The sequence below is a fragment of the Eubalaena glacialis genome, chromosome 3 (assembly GCF_028564815.1).
Source record: "Eubalaena glacialis isolate mEubGla1 chromosome 3, mEubGla1.1.hap2.+ XY, whole genome shotgun sequence".
NCBI lineage: Eukaryota > Metazoa > Chordata > Mammalia > Artiodactyla > Balaenidae > Eubalaena > Eubalaena glacialis.
In genome coordinates, this window is record NC_083718.1 from 47,534,487 (window position 1) to 47,554,204 (window position 19,718).

At 34.6% G+C, this 19,718-nt stretch overlaps 1 protein-coding gene across 1 annotated transcript in view; it reads right to left on the reverse strand.

Moving 5' to 3' along the window:
• Positions 1–8,228: 8,228 nt before the first annotated feature.
• The window catches only part of ODR4 (odr-4 GPCR localization factor homolog), a 39,298-nt gene continuing 27,808 nt past the window's right edge, over positions 8,229–19,718 (reverse strand). Inside the window, exons 13-14 of the mRNA XM_061185613.1 lie at positions 11,397–11,507; positions 8,229–10,196 (exon numbers count right to left, since the gene is read on the reverse strand). Of these exons, the coding sequence (XP_061041596.1) occupies positions 10,129–10,196; positions 11,397–11,507 (179 nt within the window). The 3' untranslated portion in view covers positions 8,229–10,128. The remainder of the gene's footprint in view (positions 10,197–11,396; positions 11,508–19,718) is intronic.

Consider the following 19,718-nt stretch of genomic DNA (forward strand, 5'->3'; position numbering starts at 1 on the left):
TGTAAACTGATACAGACACTATGGAGAACAGTATGGAGGTTCCTTAAAAAACTAAAAATAGAACTACCATATGACCCAGCAACCCCACTACTGGGCATATACCCTGAGAAAACCATAATTCAAAAATAGTCATGTACCACAATGTTCATTGCAGCACTATTTACAATAGCCAGGACATGGAAGCAACCTAGGTGTCCATCAACAGATGAATGGATAAAGAAGATGTGGCACATATATACAATGGAATATTACTCAGCCATAAACAGAAACAAAATTGAGTTATTTGTAGTGAGGTGGATGGACCTAGAGTCTGTCATACAGAGTGAAGTAAGTCAGAAAGACAAAAACAAATACAGTATGCTAACACATATATATGGAATCTGAAAAAAAAAAAAAAAAGGTTCTGATGAACCTAGGGGCAGGACAGGAATAAAGACGCAGACATAGAGAATGGACTTGAGGACACGGGGAGAGGGAAGGGTAAGCTGGGACGAAGTGAGAGAGTGGCATGGACATATATACACTACCAAATGTAAAATAGACAGCTAGTAGGAAGCAGCTGCATAGCACAGAGAGATCAGCTCGGTGCTTTGTGACCACCTAGAGGGGAATAGGGAGGGTGCGAGAGAGAGGCAAGAGGGAGGGCATATGGGGATATATGTATACATATAGCTTATTCACTTTGTTATACAGCAGCAACTAACACAACATTGTAAAGCAATTATACTCCAATAAAGGTGTTTAAAAAAAAAATCAATGTGTACTTCGATTGTATCCATCAAATTTGGATCCATTCAACAAATTCTTGCTCTGCTTACAACAGAAGAGTGTTGTAAAAAATCCAGTGAGATAATGTATGTGAAAACACTTTAGAAATGGCAAAAGCCAAGAAAAATAACTGTCATTTCTAACTCCAGTTTTTTCTCCTGTCTTTAATCAATAATCAAAACCCATTAAAATATTAAATTACCTTTTAAGAGGTTATGAATTATATGAGAACTCATTGACTACCTTTAGTGAATATTTAATACCATATTTGATATTCCCAATATAATTACTTATTAGGTTAAAATGAGAAATCAAGAAAAATTTACTAGATATTTTGGCTAATTTATATTTAGACAAATCCTTTAGATAATAGTCAACAAACATAACAAGCATTTTAATAGAGCTTGATGATCCCCAACAATTATGGTAATACGGTTTTGAACCAGTTGGCATTTGAGCATTATAGGAATAAGTAAAAGAGAAAGATATTTTATATTTTCACCGAAATGTCACAACAGAAAGAAGACAGAGGCATTTTAGTAAAAGGCAGACTATGGTAAATATAATATTTGGATTATGCTTTTAGGTAATAGTAATTATTTCTCTGGGAACTTCTTTAATAGTCTCCTGTTTCTCCTGCATTTTTGATCATTTTTATTATTTTATTTATTTATTTATTTATTTTTATATATTTATTTTTGGCTGAGTTGGGTCTTCGTTGCTGCGCGTGGGCCTTCTCTAGTTGTGGTGAGCGGGGTTTACTCTTTGTTGCGGTGAGCGGGCTTCTCATTGAGGTGGCTTTTCTTGTTGTGGAGCATGGGCTCTAGGCACGTGGGCTTCAGTAGTTGCGGCATGCAGGCTCTGTAGTTGTGGTGTATGGGTTTAGTTGCTCCATGGCATGTGGGATCTTCCCGGATCAGGGATCAAACCCGTGTCCCCTGCATTGGCAGGCGGATTCTCAACCACTGCACCACGAGCAAAGCCCCTTGATCATTTTTAAAGTTTGACATATACTAAAGTATATATATGTGTAGTTAGTCTTCAGTGATGAATGCCATCAACTCTTTCCCTCTCTGTATGCATGTGCTACTCCTCCCCTGAGAAATGTGCTTTTTCCCCTCCCATGGAAACTAGGCTGGTCCTGTTTGCTCTGACCAATAGAATACGGAGGAATGACATTCCAGGACTTTTGAACGCTGACCTTAAGAAGTTAACAATTTCTACCTACTTCCTCTTTGAACATTGATTTTTGGGGCTCTTTTTTTGGAATTCAACCACCATGCTGTGAGAAGCCTAAGACCTATGGAGAGGTCATGTGGAGGAGAAACAGATAAACTGCCAACCATGTGGATCAGGTATTTTGGATGTCACAGTTCTTAGGTAATTGAAGCCCTGGCCAACATCATGTGGAGCAGAAGAACCTTTCAGCTTAGCCAGTCTACTCACAAAAACATGGTAGTTTAATGCCAACAATTTTGAGGTTGTTATGAAGCCAGAGATAACCAATAGATGTTGATTGGTACCTAGAAATAGGATTCTATTGGGCCAAAACCAAAACATGTAGCTTTAACTTTGGAACTGAGAAGGAGATGGCTGTACAACCTTCAGGAAACAGTGGTGGTAGAATAACAATGAGGAAATTGTCATTAAAAGGCAACTGTTGGGCTTCCCTGGTGGCGCAGTGGTTGAGAATCTGCCTGCCAATGCAGGGGACATGGGTTCGAGCCCTGGTCTGGGAACATTCCACGTGCCGCAGAGCGGCTGGGCCCGTGAGCCACAATAGCTGAGCCTGCGCGTCTGGAGCCTGTGCTCCGCAACGGGAGAGGCCGCGATGGTGAGAGGCCCGCGCTCCGCGATGAAGAGTAGTCCCCGCTTGCTGCAACTGGAGAAAGCCCTCGCACAGAAACGAAGACCTAACACAGCCATAAATAAATAAATAAATAAATAAAAATTAAAAAAAAAAAGAAACTTGCTTTTAAAAAAAAAGGCAACTGTTGTTGTGAAAGGCAACACTTTCACCTACAGTAATGCGAAAGGTAGAATAAACTTGTGGAAATTGCTAAGGGGAAGAAGTAACCTAATAAACTTGTGGATCTGGCTGAGGAGACTTCCAGGCAGAATACTGAAAATGCCAACTGACTTCTTCTAGCTGGCTAAGATCAAATATGAGAAGAGAGAGATGAACTAAATCAGAAACAGTTGGGTTTTGGAGAAAAATTTATAAAAAATATAAAGGACCCAGAACACCTTTTCCAGACAGCAAAAGGTTCTCAAGAAGGAAATGCCCTATGGGCAGAGATCAAATCCAGGGAATTGCTAGTGAAACAGAGCATCAGGGTAAGTTAGGATCAAGGGTGCAGCTGTAATAATCTTTAAGACTTCAGAAATATTTAAGCCAGTGCCTCATAGATCTCTTAGCTACACAAAAAGACTTAGAATCTTATGAGCAAAGACTGTACTCCTCTTAGCTAGACAATGGGTATCTAAGATTTTTAAGGGTATTGTCCTTCAGCACCTTGACTCTCAAAGTAGAAAGAGAGAGGTCCGTCTTGAACATTTGTGGGTGTGCCTTTTGTCTAATGGAATGGATAATTTGATTCATAGTAAATACATGATATTTTAAAAGGAATTACATCAGTTTAGTCTAAAAGGGAGAGACAGCTCAAAATAAAAAGATGCTTCTGGGTCTTGAACCTTTCTCAACCTGCTTCAATAGAAAGCAGGTTGAGAAAGCTACTCAGCTTCAAATATAAGCCATTTCTCATGGAAAATGACTCAGAGTAGAGCCAAAATCTTGTATGGAAGAGCCAAGAGATGAGGACCACTCTCAAGAAGAATTAGGTTCTAATTGACATACATTCTCTGCTCGTAGAATCACGACGAATTAGACATGTGTCTCACTGGAGTTCAGAATTGCTATGGAGCATTCACTGCATTGTACCTCCAATTTTCCCTCTTTTTGAACAACAGTGGCTATTACCTGTCTTGCCATTGTATGCTGGATGAGTATGGGGAAGAAAACTTGGTTCTTTAGTTCATGCATCATTAGATTGAGAGCAACTGCAGTAAAGGTTGCCCATGTGTACCTGAAACCAATTTAGATGACAAAATTATGAGCCTTGAGCCTGAATCTGATGACACGAGATGAGACTTTAAGGTGTCTAGGGAGGTGGTGAATGCATTTTCCACATGTCAGGAACATGAACTGCTATAACTCGGGGTATATTATGGTAACTAATTTCCAAAGATGGCTTCCATCAAGCCCTTTTCTTCTTGCATACGCATAACCATTGAGAGGTAAAGGTTCTCCTTCCCTGTCCCCTTTGATCTAGGCTGGTCCTGTAGATTAGTTTGACCAATACAATGTAGTGAAAATGATGTTCTGAGACTTCCAAGCCAGGGCTTCAAGAGAACCCACAGCCTCTACTTTTCTCTTCTTGGAACTCTCACATTTGGGATGCTACTTCTTGGCTCCCAGCCATCATGACAGGAAGAAGTCCAGCCACCATGATAGAAGAACCACAAGACACATGGAGAGAACTGAGGTGTGATAGCTGAGTTCCCAAAAAACAGCCAGCATCAACTGCCAACCATGTGAATGAGCTGTCTTGGATGTTTCAAGCCCAATCAAGTTCCTAGAAAACTGTAGCTCTAGACAACACCATGTAGAGCAGAATCAGCCAACTGATTCCTGTCAACTCAGAATTATTAGAAAAATGAAATGGTTGTTGTTTCAATTAAGTTTGGGGGTAGCTTTTTAGTAACAGACAACCAAAATAACACATACATAAATGTCATGAAGTAAATAATATGATCAAGAAACTCATTTCAAAAAAGAAACAAATGGAACCTAATCAAACTTACAAGCTTTTGCACAGCAAAGGAAACCATTAAAATGAAAAGACAACCTACAGAATGGGAGAAGATATTTGCAAATGATGCAACCGACAAGGGCTTAATCTCCAAAATATACAAACAGCTCATACAACTCAACAAAAAAACAAACAACCCAATCAAAAAATGGGCAGCCCTTAATAGTCATTTCTCCAAAGAAGACATACAGATGGCCAGTAGGCACATGAAAAGATGCTCAACATCCCTATTAGAGAAATGCACATCAAAACTACAACGAGGTACTACCTCACACTGATTAGAAGGGCCATCATTAAAAATTCTACAAATAACAAATGCTGGAGAGACTGTGGAGAAAAGGGAACCCTCCAACACTGTTGGTGGGAATGTAAGTTGGTGCAGCCACTATGGAAAACAGTATGAAGTTCCTCAGAAAGCTAAAAATAGAGTTACCATATGATCCAGCAATCCCAATTCTGGGCATATACCTAGACAAAACAATAATTCAAAAAGATAGATGCACCCCTATGTTCAAAGCAGCACTAGTCACAATAGCCAAGACATGGAAACAACCTAAATGTCCATCGACAGATGAATGGATAAAGAAGATGTGGTACATATATACAATGGAATAATACTCAGCCATAAAAAGGAATGAAATAATGCCACTTGCAGCAACATGGATGCAACTAGAGATTATCATACTAAGTGCAGTCAGTCAGAAAGAGAAAGACAAATACCACATGATATCACTTATATATGGAGTCTAAAATATGGCACAAATAAACTTATCTACAAAACATAAGCAGATTCACAGATACAGAGAACAGATGTGGTTGCCAAGGGGCGGGGGAGAGAGAGGGATGGACTGGGAGTTTGGGATTAGCAGAGGCAAACTATTATATTTAGAATGGATAAACAACAAGGTCCTACTGTATAGCACAGGGAACTATATCCAATCTCCTGGGATAAACCATAATGGAAAAGAATATAAAAAAAGAATGTATATATGTGTATAACTGAGTCACTCTGCTTTACAGCAGAAATTAGCACAGCACTGCAAATCAACTATACATCAATTTTAAAAAAACTCATTTCAACTCAAGAACTAAAACATCACCAATACTGTTTCATTTGTTCATTTGTTCCTTCTTGCCTTCCTATCCTGCCATCACTCTCACTCTGAAATCGTAATCATGAATTTTTACATGATCCTTTACTTAAAAAAAAAAAGTTTACACAAATATATGTATTCCAACATAATATAGTTTAGATTTGCTTGTTTTTAAGCTTTATAAAACTGCAGGTAGGCTTCTAAGACTTGCTTTATTTAATCATCACTTTATTCTCAGGTCATTCTCACTGCCAAATAAAATTACAAAACCCACAATTTATTTTTTATTCTCTTGTCAGTGAACATTTGGGTGGTTACAAACAGGGCTGCCTTGAACATTCCCACACATGTACTCTTGTGCATGAATTTCTCTAAGGTATGTATGTAGAAGTAGAATGGTTAGGTTTTAGAGTACATGGATGCTTAACCTTACAAGATAATGCCAAATTGCTTTCCAAAGTTTATTAGTTTACAACTCCACCTTTAGATATCTTCTTGATGTACATCTTCTTCTTGGTATTGCCTATTTCTTAATTTTTCAATCTGTCAGATGAAATATTATTCATTGTGGTCTTAGTTGATCACTTGAAATTAAACACCTTTTCATGTGTTTCATGTGTTTAAGGGGGTGTTTAAGTCACACCCTCTTAAAATACCTGGTTTCTTTTGCTCATTTTTTTACAGGACAATGATGAATAGAAGTAGTGATAATAGGTATCCTTGTCATGTTCCTGATTTTTAATGTATGCAACTTCATCATGATACATTATCCTTTTTTACATAATGTTGAATTCAGTTTATCAATGCTTTTGACTTTCAGATCTGTGTTAATAAGTGCTATTAGTCTGTAATTTTCTTTTCTCCTACCAAATGTGTCTGGTTTTAGTATCAATAAAAGTTATACAGGCCTCATAAAATGAGCTGAAGAGTATTCCCTCATTATATATTCTTTGGAAAAGTTTGTATAATATGTTGAAATAGTATGGTCCTTGAAAGAGTAAAACATCTGTAAACATGAGCTAGATGTTCTTTATCAAAAATTTTAAAAGTATTTTCTATTCAATACTATTAAGTCCATGTAGCTTGTCCATTTCTTCTTCAGCCAATTTAAGGAAATGGCACTTTTCTAGACCTTGGTCTATTTTGTCTGTTTTCAACTACATTAAGATGCTCCTGGTAGTCTCATCATTTTCATCTCTGCTGTGGGTTAGGACCCCTTTTTCAATCTTTATATTGTTTACTTTAGCCCTGTTTTCTTCTTGTTCAAATATGCCAATTTGTTTTGTCATGAAAACAACTTTGACATTGTGATTCTATATGTTTTCTAATTCATTGATTTCTTCCCTTTCCTCTGCCTCCTTGCTTCTATACTGTGTTTATTCTGTTGTTCTTTTCCTAAGTTATACACTTAGCCTTTAATTTAAGCATTTAAAACCATTTCCCTCTAAGCGCTCTTTCTGCTGCATCACCCAATTTTTCCAAATGTAGTATTTATAATTAGGTTCTAAGTATGTTTTTTTTTAATCTATTTTTTTAAACTTGTAAAACCATGATTTAAAAAAATTAACCTAAGTTATTTCTGATTATTCATTTAATACTAATTTTTTGAAATTTATTGTAACTTACTTCATGCCTAATATATGGTCAATTTTTGCTAATACACAATGCTTAAGAATATTCTGTTGATTATTCTAAATATGTTCATCGAATCAACATTGTTAATTGCATTATTCAAAATTGTGTTTTCATTCATTTTTTGTCTGGTTGATTTATTAGTAATTGAGAGCTGTTAAAATCACCCACTGCTGTTCAATTTGTTGGTTCAGCCCTAGAGTTTATACATTTTGAGGCCATTTTATAAAGCATATACAAATCTAAAATTGTATATATTCCTAATAAATTGATCCTTTTACCATTTAGTGGCCTTCTCCATCTTTAATAATACTATCATAAAGTCTAATTTTGAGTTGATAGCACCAAAGCTACATAAGTTTTCTTTTGCTATTTGCCTAGTGCATTTTTTTCATCCTTTAAAAAATCCAGTATCAGCCTATAGCTGATTGTTTAAAAACTGAATCAATGTTAACTGGGTTTTAACTGGGTTTAGCCTATTCATAGTTATTTTAATTATTTGACTTGTTACTATTTATCTTACTAATTTTGTACTTCCCCCACCCTAATTTCTTTCCATTTTTTTGTATTGAGGTATTGTCTTATTCCATATTTTTAACTTTTTTCTTTGGAATGATTCATCTCATATCTATTATTTAGCAGTTACACTTGAAATTTTACTACACATATTTAACATAATTTCAAAGTTAAACAGTACCTTAACCCATTTTCTGAAAAATAAAATACTTCAGAACACTTTAATTCTAATCACCCCCCCCTTATAAACTACTGTCCAGTTTTTCAATTATATCCTATTTTAAAAGTCCACATTAATGTTGCATAAAATGTTTATTTAGTTTTATTTAGTTACAATCTTGCTTCTTATAAACACTTCTTTCATTACGATTGTTTTATACAAACAACACTTTTGATTTACATGTTTTTAATTTATTTGCTTACTAGTTCTTCAATTTCAGATCATCCTTTTGGAATCATTTTCCTTCTTGAAGATAATCCTTTTGCAATTTCTTTAAAGAAGTTCCACTGATGGTAAAATCTGTTTTTCACTTGAATATGTCTTTATTTCAGTTTTCCTTCATACAAATTCCAAGGTGATCATTTGTTTTTCTCAGAATTTTGAAGGCACTATTCTACCACCTTTGGAGTACATTGTTGCTATTGAGAAGCTTTCTGAAGTATCTGTCTTGCCTTCACTGATAATCTTTTTCCTCCTTTGATTGCTTTAAGAATCCTCTGTTTGGTATCTCACAGTTATACTACATTGGGTTTAGGCTTGGATTTTATCTATATATGCTTGGGATACATTGTGCTTCCTGAACTTATGAATACGTGTTTTTCCAACAAATGTGGAAAATTCTGTTATCTCTTCAAATATTGCCACTCCTCCATCCTCTCTATTCTCTTCTGCTGGTACTTCTAGTATTCATAATTCTTCCTTCTGTATCTCTTATCTTTTCCTTAATATTTATATTTTCTAGCACCTTGTTTCTCCTTGCTGCACAGTGGATAATTTCTTTATATCTAGCTTCCAGTTTATGTATTGTCTCTTCAGCTGAGTCTAATATGATATTCAACATGTCTAAGGGATTTTTTTTTTTAATTGCAAGTAACATATTTCTCATCAAGCAGTTCCACTTGTTTCTTTTTCAGATATGTCTGTGGTTCCATCCTTCATGTATGTTGATGATAAGACCTTGGAAAATTGAGTCCAAAGTTTATATCTACAGGTTCTTTCTTAAGCTAGATAGTTTCAACTTGCACCTGGTGATCTCCAGCCATGAATAATATTGCTCATCTTAATCTATGGGAATCTGGGGCCTATATCTTGTTTCTGCCAGGAACTATAGGGTATTACAAACTGAGGCCCACTTCAACTGTCCTGGATGGGACATCTCAGATTCAGATTTATCTCCTTGTTTCTGGTCTAAGGAAAATTGCATATGGCAGTGCTGCAATTGGTATTTGTCACCCAGGCAACCACTGTCAACCTTATGCTTAATATAGTTTTCACAATTTCCAGATCAAAATGTGTTCATTTTGTCAGGGAGAAAAAATAGAGGTGTAGTTCTTGGAGATTTCCCCTACTTTCTTTGAGCCTATTAATGTATTCAAAAGGAGATTTTATTCAGGATCTAGTTGTTTTGCAGTACCTAATATAGTACTAGAAGCAAAACTCTTATTTAATGTTAGGTTATGATATACTAACCAGAAAAAGCTCATGATTTATGACAATCCTTGCTGATTCAAGAGGTCTGGAGAGGTTTCCTACCCCTCAATTGGGACTCAATCAGTATTTTGGAACTGAGTATAGAGAGGTCCTAAACTATGAACTTATCCAGTAAGTTTTTGCCCCACTTTGTAGAAATTTCTCCTATTGTTCTATTACTAAGATATTCAGTCAACCCTGACTATTCAAATTTCCAATGTCCTGATCAATATGTGGTTCAGGTCAACAGGACTAAAATCTATGAAAATAAACCATCATTTTGAACATTTTAAAAAATAGATAATAACGATTTGTTACATGCAACTTCCATCTAGATTCATAACTTTATTCTTGGAAGCCTGAGCCACCTATAATATAAGCAGGGCTAAACAAGGCAGCTGGTGATTTCATTCTAGTCAGAAACACACCTAATAGGCATTATGGCAGCAGATCTGACTGCTACTGTCTTAGACGCAGATGGATTGTTTGCATCATTATTATTCATAATTGTTGGTCAGTGTTCTCTGGATGATCAGGAAGCTCTTTGTGCCTCACCCTAATCACTGAAGTAATGAAAGGAGATACCCGCAGCAAGGGCTGCAACTGCAAATGCTGCAATCACACCTAAAAGTAAAACAAACACAAAACAAATGGAAATGGAATGAGCAAAAGAAAGGCTTAAGTGATCCTAGGCTTTGAAATGCTGGTAACTGATGGGCCTAAACAACAATAACAACACACACACACAAATACATATACTTACACACACACATATACAGGCATGAAAAGCCAGCAAAGTCTTAGAGGAAAATATAGCAATAGGTTGAAAATTATATTTTACAAAGTTGGACTGGTAATCATATACTTCACCACCTTCGTAACACCTTAAAATAAAAACGTATCTTTCTTATACACATGAGTGCACTCACACACATCTAAGAGACAAACTAATACATACTTAAAAAGGCTTCTATAAATATTTATACTGACATTTCAGCTGTCTCATGCTACTTAGCTTAATCCAAAAAAACATCTCCAATGGGCAGGAGTCCTCAATAATTACCATGTGAAGTCATTTATATAGCTATTGAAAACTACAGAAACTAAAATCTAAGAATTATTAAGCTTGGGTTGGTAACATTTACCTTTTTTTCCTGAGTATTTTAAGTTAAAAACCAACAACAAAAACAAAACTGACCATAGTAGTCCAGACATACACACACACACACTTAGGTACAAAGAATTTAGGTAATTAACTTAACTTATGAGTAAGTGACATGAAAAATAACCAAAGTTTCTGGCTTCTCTCAGTCAGTCAAAAATCTTAATGCTTATAAAGCATTTCTCAAATTGGCATTCAACTAAACAACAGTCTACATGTTCTTTGATCAATAAGTCTGAAAAATGTTAAAGTGACTGTCACACTTCTTGGAGCCTTTAAAATACTAAAATGCATTAGAATTTCCAGACTTGAATTTGACTTTTTTCATAGAGCACCTATCAAAATCTTCCACAATAGCAATCCTGGGAACACCAGTTTGGAAAACACTGGCCCTACGATACTAATTGATTCCCAAAACTCAATATGTTTTTCTTCTAAAAACACCAAAACATTTAATAGGAAGTGTCATCTTTTAGGGCACTTGAGACAATGCTTTATTTGTAAATCTTTCTGTCTCTTAGGGTGTACCACTTTCCATAATACTGAATAAATACTAGCTTAATCTAGCTCTTTTAAGAAATGAAATGAAAATAATTTTAAAGTAAGAAGAAAACTCAAATCCAAAATACCATCTTTTCAATGTTATGGAAGAAATATAATACCTATGTTTTGCTGAATTTTCAACACTATTGTAGTTTTAATTGGCTGTTTTGGTGGTTCATCATCTGTGTTGTCCAATGAAGCTTCAGTATTCATAGAGGAACTTACACAGGCTGCAAGAGGATAATAAAAATAAATCCTAAATAAAATGAGAATAATTACCCCTTAAAAATGAGTTTTAAAGAACATTATAAAAAACATACAGTGAGCTCCATTTTCCTTCAACTTGACTTTTTTTTTTTTTTTTCAACTTGACTTTTTAAACTTGCTCTTTATCAAGTGCAGGCGAATTAAATTTCATGGACTATATATCAAACTGATGTACTTTTTAAAATACTTTATGGGGACTTCCCTGGTGGCACAGTGGTTAAGAATCCACCTGACAATGCAGAGGACACGGGTTCGAGCCCTGGGCCAGGAAGCTCCCACATGCCGCACAGCAACTAGCCCTGTGTGTCACAACTACTGAGCCTGCACTCTAGAGCCCGTGAGCCACAACTACTGAGCCCACGTGCCACAACTACTGAGGCAGCTAGAGCCCGTGCTCTGCATCAAGAGAAGCCACCGTAATGAGAAGCCTGCGCATCACAACGAAGAGTAGCCCCCACTCTCCACAACTAGAGAAAGCCTGCGCCCAGCAATGAAGACCCAACATAGCCAAAAATAAATAAAATTTTAAAAAAAGAAAAGAACGATTCAATTCAATGACCTCAGCTTCTATCTTAAAAAAAAATACTTTATGTACTTTTATAACTGATCAAAACCAAGGAGCCACAGAGCCAGTTCTGAATGACTCCCACAAATTATAATCTGATTACTATATGGTAGTAGAGATAAATGATACCAAAAATCAAACTAGATAGAACAGGGTAAATTTTGCTCTTAATTGGGATTAATTTATAATATTCTTATTGATGGTTTTGGCAATTAATAATTTTAAGTAATCAGTAATAATAAAAGTAGGGATCAGCAAACTGTAGCCATGGGCCAAAGTGCAGCCCATGGGCCAGACCTTACATGCCCTGCAAAGCCTAAAATATTTACTATTTAGCCCTATACAGAAAAAGTTTGCTGACTCTTGATCTAACCTGAATTACATAAGCAAATTGGGACCATAAGTTTGACCTTAAAACAATTCAATGTTAAGCAAAGTAAGTACATTATCTCATTTATAGTTGGAAAATAAAACCTGGGACATTAAGTGCATATTTGAGGGTCATAGGCAACAGAATGAGGATTCAAATATAAGTTCTCTTTCTACTTCATTATGGTGACAATAATTTGTGTAGGTTAGCCAAGCTGAATTTATTTAACACTGACTAAAAGTGTCTGAACTGAAAACATCTTGAGGGATCACATAGACCAATGGTTTTCTTTTTTTTAATTAGTGTTAGAAAATCTGACAGAAAATCCCAGTATGTAAAATAGATGAAAGCAGAATTACTCTGGTTGAAGCAGGGATGAAGGGCTCCTGGAGCCAGACTCCCTCCTTCCCCTAAGAGGTGACAGCAGAGTGCTGTTCTACAGAACTCGAGGGAACTATGTTTGAAAACAACTGCAGTTGATCCTTAAACAACATGGGTTTGAGCTGCGTGGATCCACTTACTTATACGCAAATTGTTTTTCACTAAATACATACTATATGATCCATGGTTAGCTGAATCCATGGATGGGGAACTGCCCATATGGAGAGCCAACTGAAGTTGTATGTGGATTTTCGACTGCGCGAGGGTCAGTGCCCCTAACCCCCATGTTGTTCAAGGGTCAACTGAACTTCACGTTGATCCCTTTATTTACAAAGAAGAGAAGAGAACCACAGAGTGACACAGTAAATACTACTGTTTAAATTCAAAGTCAAATAGCTTATTGCTTGGATTTAAAATATCTTTTATAGACATCTTTGTATCCCAACATACTGGCACATGCGGATGTGCTCACAAGGATGACACATAACTTACTGAAATAATTATCTGTGGTACCGAAATGGATGAAAAAAATTTGCCTGCTTCTCATCAACTTCCCCTGAAGAAAAGTTTGTCATTTTGAGAAATAATCCTTAGTAGCCACCTCATTGGAATCAAGGGCAAAACTGTTCTTTTTTTCCCTCTTTGAGCATATGACTAAAGTACTTTAAAAACAAACACAAAACGTTTTTCTCTTTTGTTCTACTCCCGTATCAAACTAGTCACAAAGGCCAACAAATTCTCATGAACTGTCTCCAGAATTATTCAGTCTTCCATATTTCTACAGCATCCAGTTTTCTCGGGGGCCGTAACACTTTACTTCTAGACTACATTAGCCCACCAGCTTAAAATTTCCCCTAACTTCATCCATATGTCTAAAAGTTGAATGGAGAGTACAATTTTATTCATTTTAAAAACATACACTCACACACACACAGAACTTTGGCTTTTTCTTTTAGCAAATATCACTGCTAAAAAGCTTTTTCTTTGGGCCACTAAAATCCTTATCTCAGATAAAAACAAAAATAATGGATGAAGCATGAATTATACCTATTTGCTACAGGAAATTTTTTACTTTTTTACTTGAGTACCTATAGATAAAGAGCACAAAAATGGTTTTATTTGTCATGACATATTACTCACACATTTAATACTGATTTGTTATTTGTGAAGAAGAGCATGCTCTAAGAGGTCAAGTCCTCTGTATAAACAGTTTACTTCTATTAAAAAAAGACATTCTATTGCTCTGCTATTTCCATTTTAAAATCTGTCATTCAAAATCATATTGACTTGATACAAAGCTGAGACAATTTTACTGAAGCAGAGCATTTTTCAAGGATGAATAAATCCTACCATAACAATTTGTTTGTGTCTGTTTTTGGTGGGGCCATGTAGAACTTAATTCAAATCTCAGATACTGTCATTTTTACCAATACCTTAACGTCATCTGAACTTTAAATGCAAATAACATGTGATTCAATAGGAAATTAGATCTTAACCATTCCTTAAAACCAGGTAATTTTAACTGCAGACAAATCTCAAATTATTCATGTAAGAAAGCAACCTTTCTTAAGCAACTGTCAACAAAGGAGAAGACAAGGGCCATGATGAATGCACGCTAAGTTGTATATATATTCAATTTCATTCCAAGCTGCTGATAGGTAGGACTATTTAGAAGCTTAAAATGAAATATTAGCACTTGAACTCCTTAGTTAGGTGTCATCTTCCAGATCCCTAAATCCTAAGTTAATGAGGTTTCACTAGACAGCGATTTAGCCATTAAAATACATCTTCAGCATTACTTTTTTTTCTTTATAATTAAATTATCAATGTTTAACCAAGCAATGAAAATTAATTTCACCTCTGATATCAAGACAGAATTGGCAAAGATGGGTTTCACCAGATTTTAAAGGTGTGTCTCCAAATTTGCTGATACTGTGGATAAAGTACATCTGAATTATTAAGTTAATATCTACCAGGAGATGACTAATACATTTAAGAAATTTTAAAGCCATAGTTATCCCTCACCTTAAGTGAGTCATTTTGACAAACAAATTGTTCTTCATCCCTTAAGTCACTTTGAAGTATGTTATTTTAAAATACTTACTTGGCAAAATACGTATTTTAAACATAGCAACTACTTGGCAACTACATTACAGAACAGAAATAATTAAATAATCAAGCAAATAATAACATCAAATACTTGGAAAATAAAGCTAGATACTTATAACAAGTTTAACAATCCTAAATGTACAGTAATTGATTTCAAGTTTGAATTTGAACATTTGAACTCCACTTTTCATGGTTTATTTTACCTGGAAACCCTAATTTCAAATAATTAGCAAAATCTATGCACACTACATAGCATTACTCTTATACTTTAAAGTTTTTCATTATAATTCAGAAGGTCCATTATTTAAAAGTTTTATAATAATCCTAGTAAATATCACCTTACATTTCTATATCTCTTTCTGTTTAGAAAGTATTTTCCCTAACATTTTTACTAAATTCTAGTACCAACACCAAAAGAATTTGGGGTTCAGAGAGGACTTGTTCAAGGTTACACAGCTGTAAGTGGAAGACCTGGACTCAGCTAAAACATCGTGGTAAAATTATGCATCTAATATTTTTGAATAAATTAATAAATGAAAGAATAAATGCAAAAGTGAACATAATTCTAAACCAACAGAATGTATATGTAAAAGCACTTAATTTTTCTATTAAAATGTTTATGTTTTTACCCTATCCCATAATTTGGAATGTGTTATTTTGCTACTAAATAACTATATCATTCCTTCTAATTCAACAAATACTTGATGAAGCAAAAATAATGTAATTCTAGACAAGTCTTATTCTTGGCCACAATAAATCTGATGCCAATGTTCAATTCCTAAACAGCTTAGAGTTACTTTTACTGTATTCATCCTTGAAAATGAACTCAAATGTTACCTGCTCTGAGAAGCTTTCTCTGAATCACCTACAGGGATAATGCCTGTGCTAAATGTTCTGATAATTCTCTGTTCATTCCCCTATTATGGAACTAACCTCTAGTTAAAGTGAAATATAATAGTAATAATAAAGAAAGAAAAAATGGAAAGAATTTACTAAAATTTGAAAATACTAATGTCAAACCTTTCTTACTATAGATTACAGGTTATTGCTAACCTACCATCAAAATATTTTTTCTGATTGAATTATTAGCCAAATCACTAGAGACCCTAAAATTATGATCATTAATCTTGATGTTCTTGAGTTCTTAGTTACTCTTTGGAACTTACTACATGCCCTGCAATAATTAATAATGCATACAATTCTATCTTCCAAGTCAGATTATAGGCTTCTTGAGGAAAGGAATCTGGCCATTGACTTGTCATCTATAACACTACCTTGAACAGAGCAAATGCTTAATAAACATCTAACAAATAGACATATTAAATGCTATAAACTGGAATATTTACGGGGCAACAATTAGTGTTACATGTTGTCATATGTTTTTAATGTTCTATATCCCTTAAAATGTTCTGAACCATTGAGCCATAGAGCTATGACCATTATATCCTTTTAAAATCTTCATCATGTTCAGTGTAGTGCACTACACAAACCTTAAAAACCTTATATCTCGCTAGGCATAAGCTTACAATTTTTCAAGCATAAAATAAGTGTTAAAAAAAGCTGTGCTAAAAAAAAAAAAAAAAAAAAGCTGTGCTATAGTTTCCTAAAAATGACCAATTCAGTATATGTCAAGTCAGTTAGGAACAAATATTTATGAATGCCTATCATGTTTTAGGCATGGAATTCAGACAGAGAAATAAATACTCTCGAGAAACTTGCAGTCTAATATGAAAGATTAATATTAAACATGCAACTGATGAGTTCAATAATTACAAGAATGGAAACTAATGCAAAAAAGCAGCAAAAAACTATGATTAAGTATAATGGAGGAACTCACCTAGTCTGAGCACATAAAAGTATCTACACAGGTTAAAAAAAAATTCTATTTAGCTCCTTGAAGACAGGATCAGTATCTTATTGAATTTTGGTCCCCAAACCCTAGGACTGACAAAATCAATAATTTGTTCAGTCAACAAATATTTACTGATTACCTACAATGTGTTAAGGCTAGGTTCTTAGGAAAGTGCTAGAAATGACAGCAGTGAGCAAGAAAGGAAAAGTCCCTTTCCTTGTGACTCTTATGGAAAAATCAATAAATGTTTGCTGAAATGCAATATAAAATTGTTTCATACGGGTTTTAATTTATTAGGTTTCAGTTTTATTTGGGGGAGGCTGTCAAGCAAGGCTGCCATAGTTGCCTCCTTAGGAATGTATTACAGTGGTGAAAGCTACTTGGATTTTTATTTTAACCTGTCTTAGCAATTTAAACAATGGATATTAATCTGTTATTAATTGAGATTAATAACTATAACTATTTTTAAAGTATAACTTATAAAGTATTGAATAAAATACAAACTAGTCTATAAATGCTTATGTTTAAAATAGGACATAAAATTAAACAAGATAAAAATATTTTAGACAGATGGTAGTCTTAAAAAAATCTAAATGAAATCTCTCTCTTCCTATTCTTCTATATCTGATTTTTAAAGTAAGTTGTGAATGGGCCAAGTTTTGCATACAGTGCTTCCCTTAGTCATACTTAATTCAGCAATGTAATATGCACTAAAAGTGTGACAAATAATTCAAAAGAATATGAAAACTATATATGATAACAGATCCAAGCTTCTAGCCAACAAGTGAGAAATTACACTGACATAAGATGAAATTAAATGAGGATGATGTAACATCATTTATTTAAGTTAAAAAAATTGTTTTAAATGATGGAATTAAGAGGGCTAGGCTAAAATAAGTACCTAGATCATGGAAAGTAATAACCCTATAGTCTGACCTGGTTAAGTGTCACAGAAAGGCAGTAAAACAAAACTGTCGGAAAAAAAGCACAGACTCTAAAACCAAACTGCCTATGTTTAAATTCCAGCTCCACCATTTATTAGCTATGTAACCCTGAAAAAATTACTTGACCTTTCTGAGCCTCAATTCTCTTATTGGGAAAACTGAGCTAACAATAGTATAATAATCATTATAGGGTTCTTATAAGGACTAAATGATTTAGCATCTGTAAGGCTCTTAAAACGGTGCCTGGCACATAGCAGGTTCGATAAAAACAATAGCTAATATTATTAGAGTATTAGGTTCAATTCAGGGTAACATATTTCAAGAAAGGCAAGCCAGACTATACTGATATTTTAAAAAGCAGTTTTTAATCCTTCTTAGGTCATCAACCCTTTGAAAGCTATAGATCTTTCCCCCAGAAAAAAATTATACAATTATGTTCAAGCGGTTTAGGGCTCTCCTGATAGCCAACTATGACCCCAAAATTTTGGACACCACAGGTTAAAAATTCCTAACCTAAAGGAAGGTAAACAAGGTGGTAAGGAAAAATGAGGTCTAGAAACTGTGATAATGAGAACAGTTAAAGGTATATGGGAGTATTTGGCTTTGAAATATTTAGAACATGACAACTGCCCTCAATTTAAACTTAAAGCAAGGCCTCAATAAAGGAGCAGTACAGTTGACACTTGAACAACATGGGTTTGAAATGCACAGGTCTACTTATACTTGGATTTTTTTCAATAAATACATACTACAGTACTACACAATCCACGGTTGGCTGAATTTGTGGATGTAGAACTGCGGATATGGAGGGCCAACTGCAAAATTATACATGAATTTTCGACATGGAAGTCAGTGCCCCTAGCTCCTGTACTGTTCAAGTGTCAACTGTACTCATGTTTAATTGCTCCAGATTACTGAAAAAGTAGAGGTTTCAGGAAGGCAGACTGGAATTCAGAATAAGGAAGAAAAAAGTCTAAATACCCATAGATTTCAGTATTATATGAAAGAGGATGAACCAGGTCAACTCTAATGATCCCACGTAAAACTAATTCAAGTTATCAACAATAGAGTTGGTCAAGAACTACTGTTAGGCACTAGTGACAGAAGTAAACAAAAGCAAACAAAAATCTCTGCCCTCATGACTCTAAGATTGGTTGGCAGAAATAGCATAGTCGCTAATCTGGAAAAACATATTTCACAAAGTAGCAAACATTTCTACCAGTCTACTCCAAAATCTATCACTTAGAGAATATGCTATAGCTATACCTTTAAAAATATTAGTTTTCAGAGGACTGAAACATAGTTGCAGCTTTAACATCTTTTACTGAGCAATTTTGAGGGTTTTTTTTTCCCCTTTAAAACAAACTTACTATTCCACATGATTAATATGAACTTGGAGTTGTTGGAAAAACAAGCCTGGTGATCTCCAACTAACCTGAGGCTTTACTGACAGATTTGAAATTCACCAACCAAATACTTACTTGATTCACCATAGAAACAACAGGACTCAATCACTCTACTCTTGTGGGGAATGGGAATTAGTTAAGCAACAGAAGAATAACTAAGAAATTAGAATTAGAAAAAGGACTTAAAAATGGTTATATTCAAATTTCATAAACATTTATATTCAGAAGTAACCTAAAGACTTTCTACTATGATATCAGAAATTTCAAGACTGATAAATGGCTAGATACTCAATATTTATGGATACTTGCAAATAACTACCTTTACCACATTATTTTTAAAATGTTTCAGGAAGACTGTCATACACATTTATAGACATGTTTTCATATCCCACTCTCACTGGAAACAAAAACAAAGCAAAGCAAAGCAAAACAAAAAAAACCTTTTAAAATGTAAGATGAAATATGAAAATAATGGTTAGGGGAAGAATATGTGTTACACAATTACATAGTATGGCAAATCTATGCTCTGTAAAAATAATCTTGATCT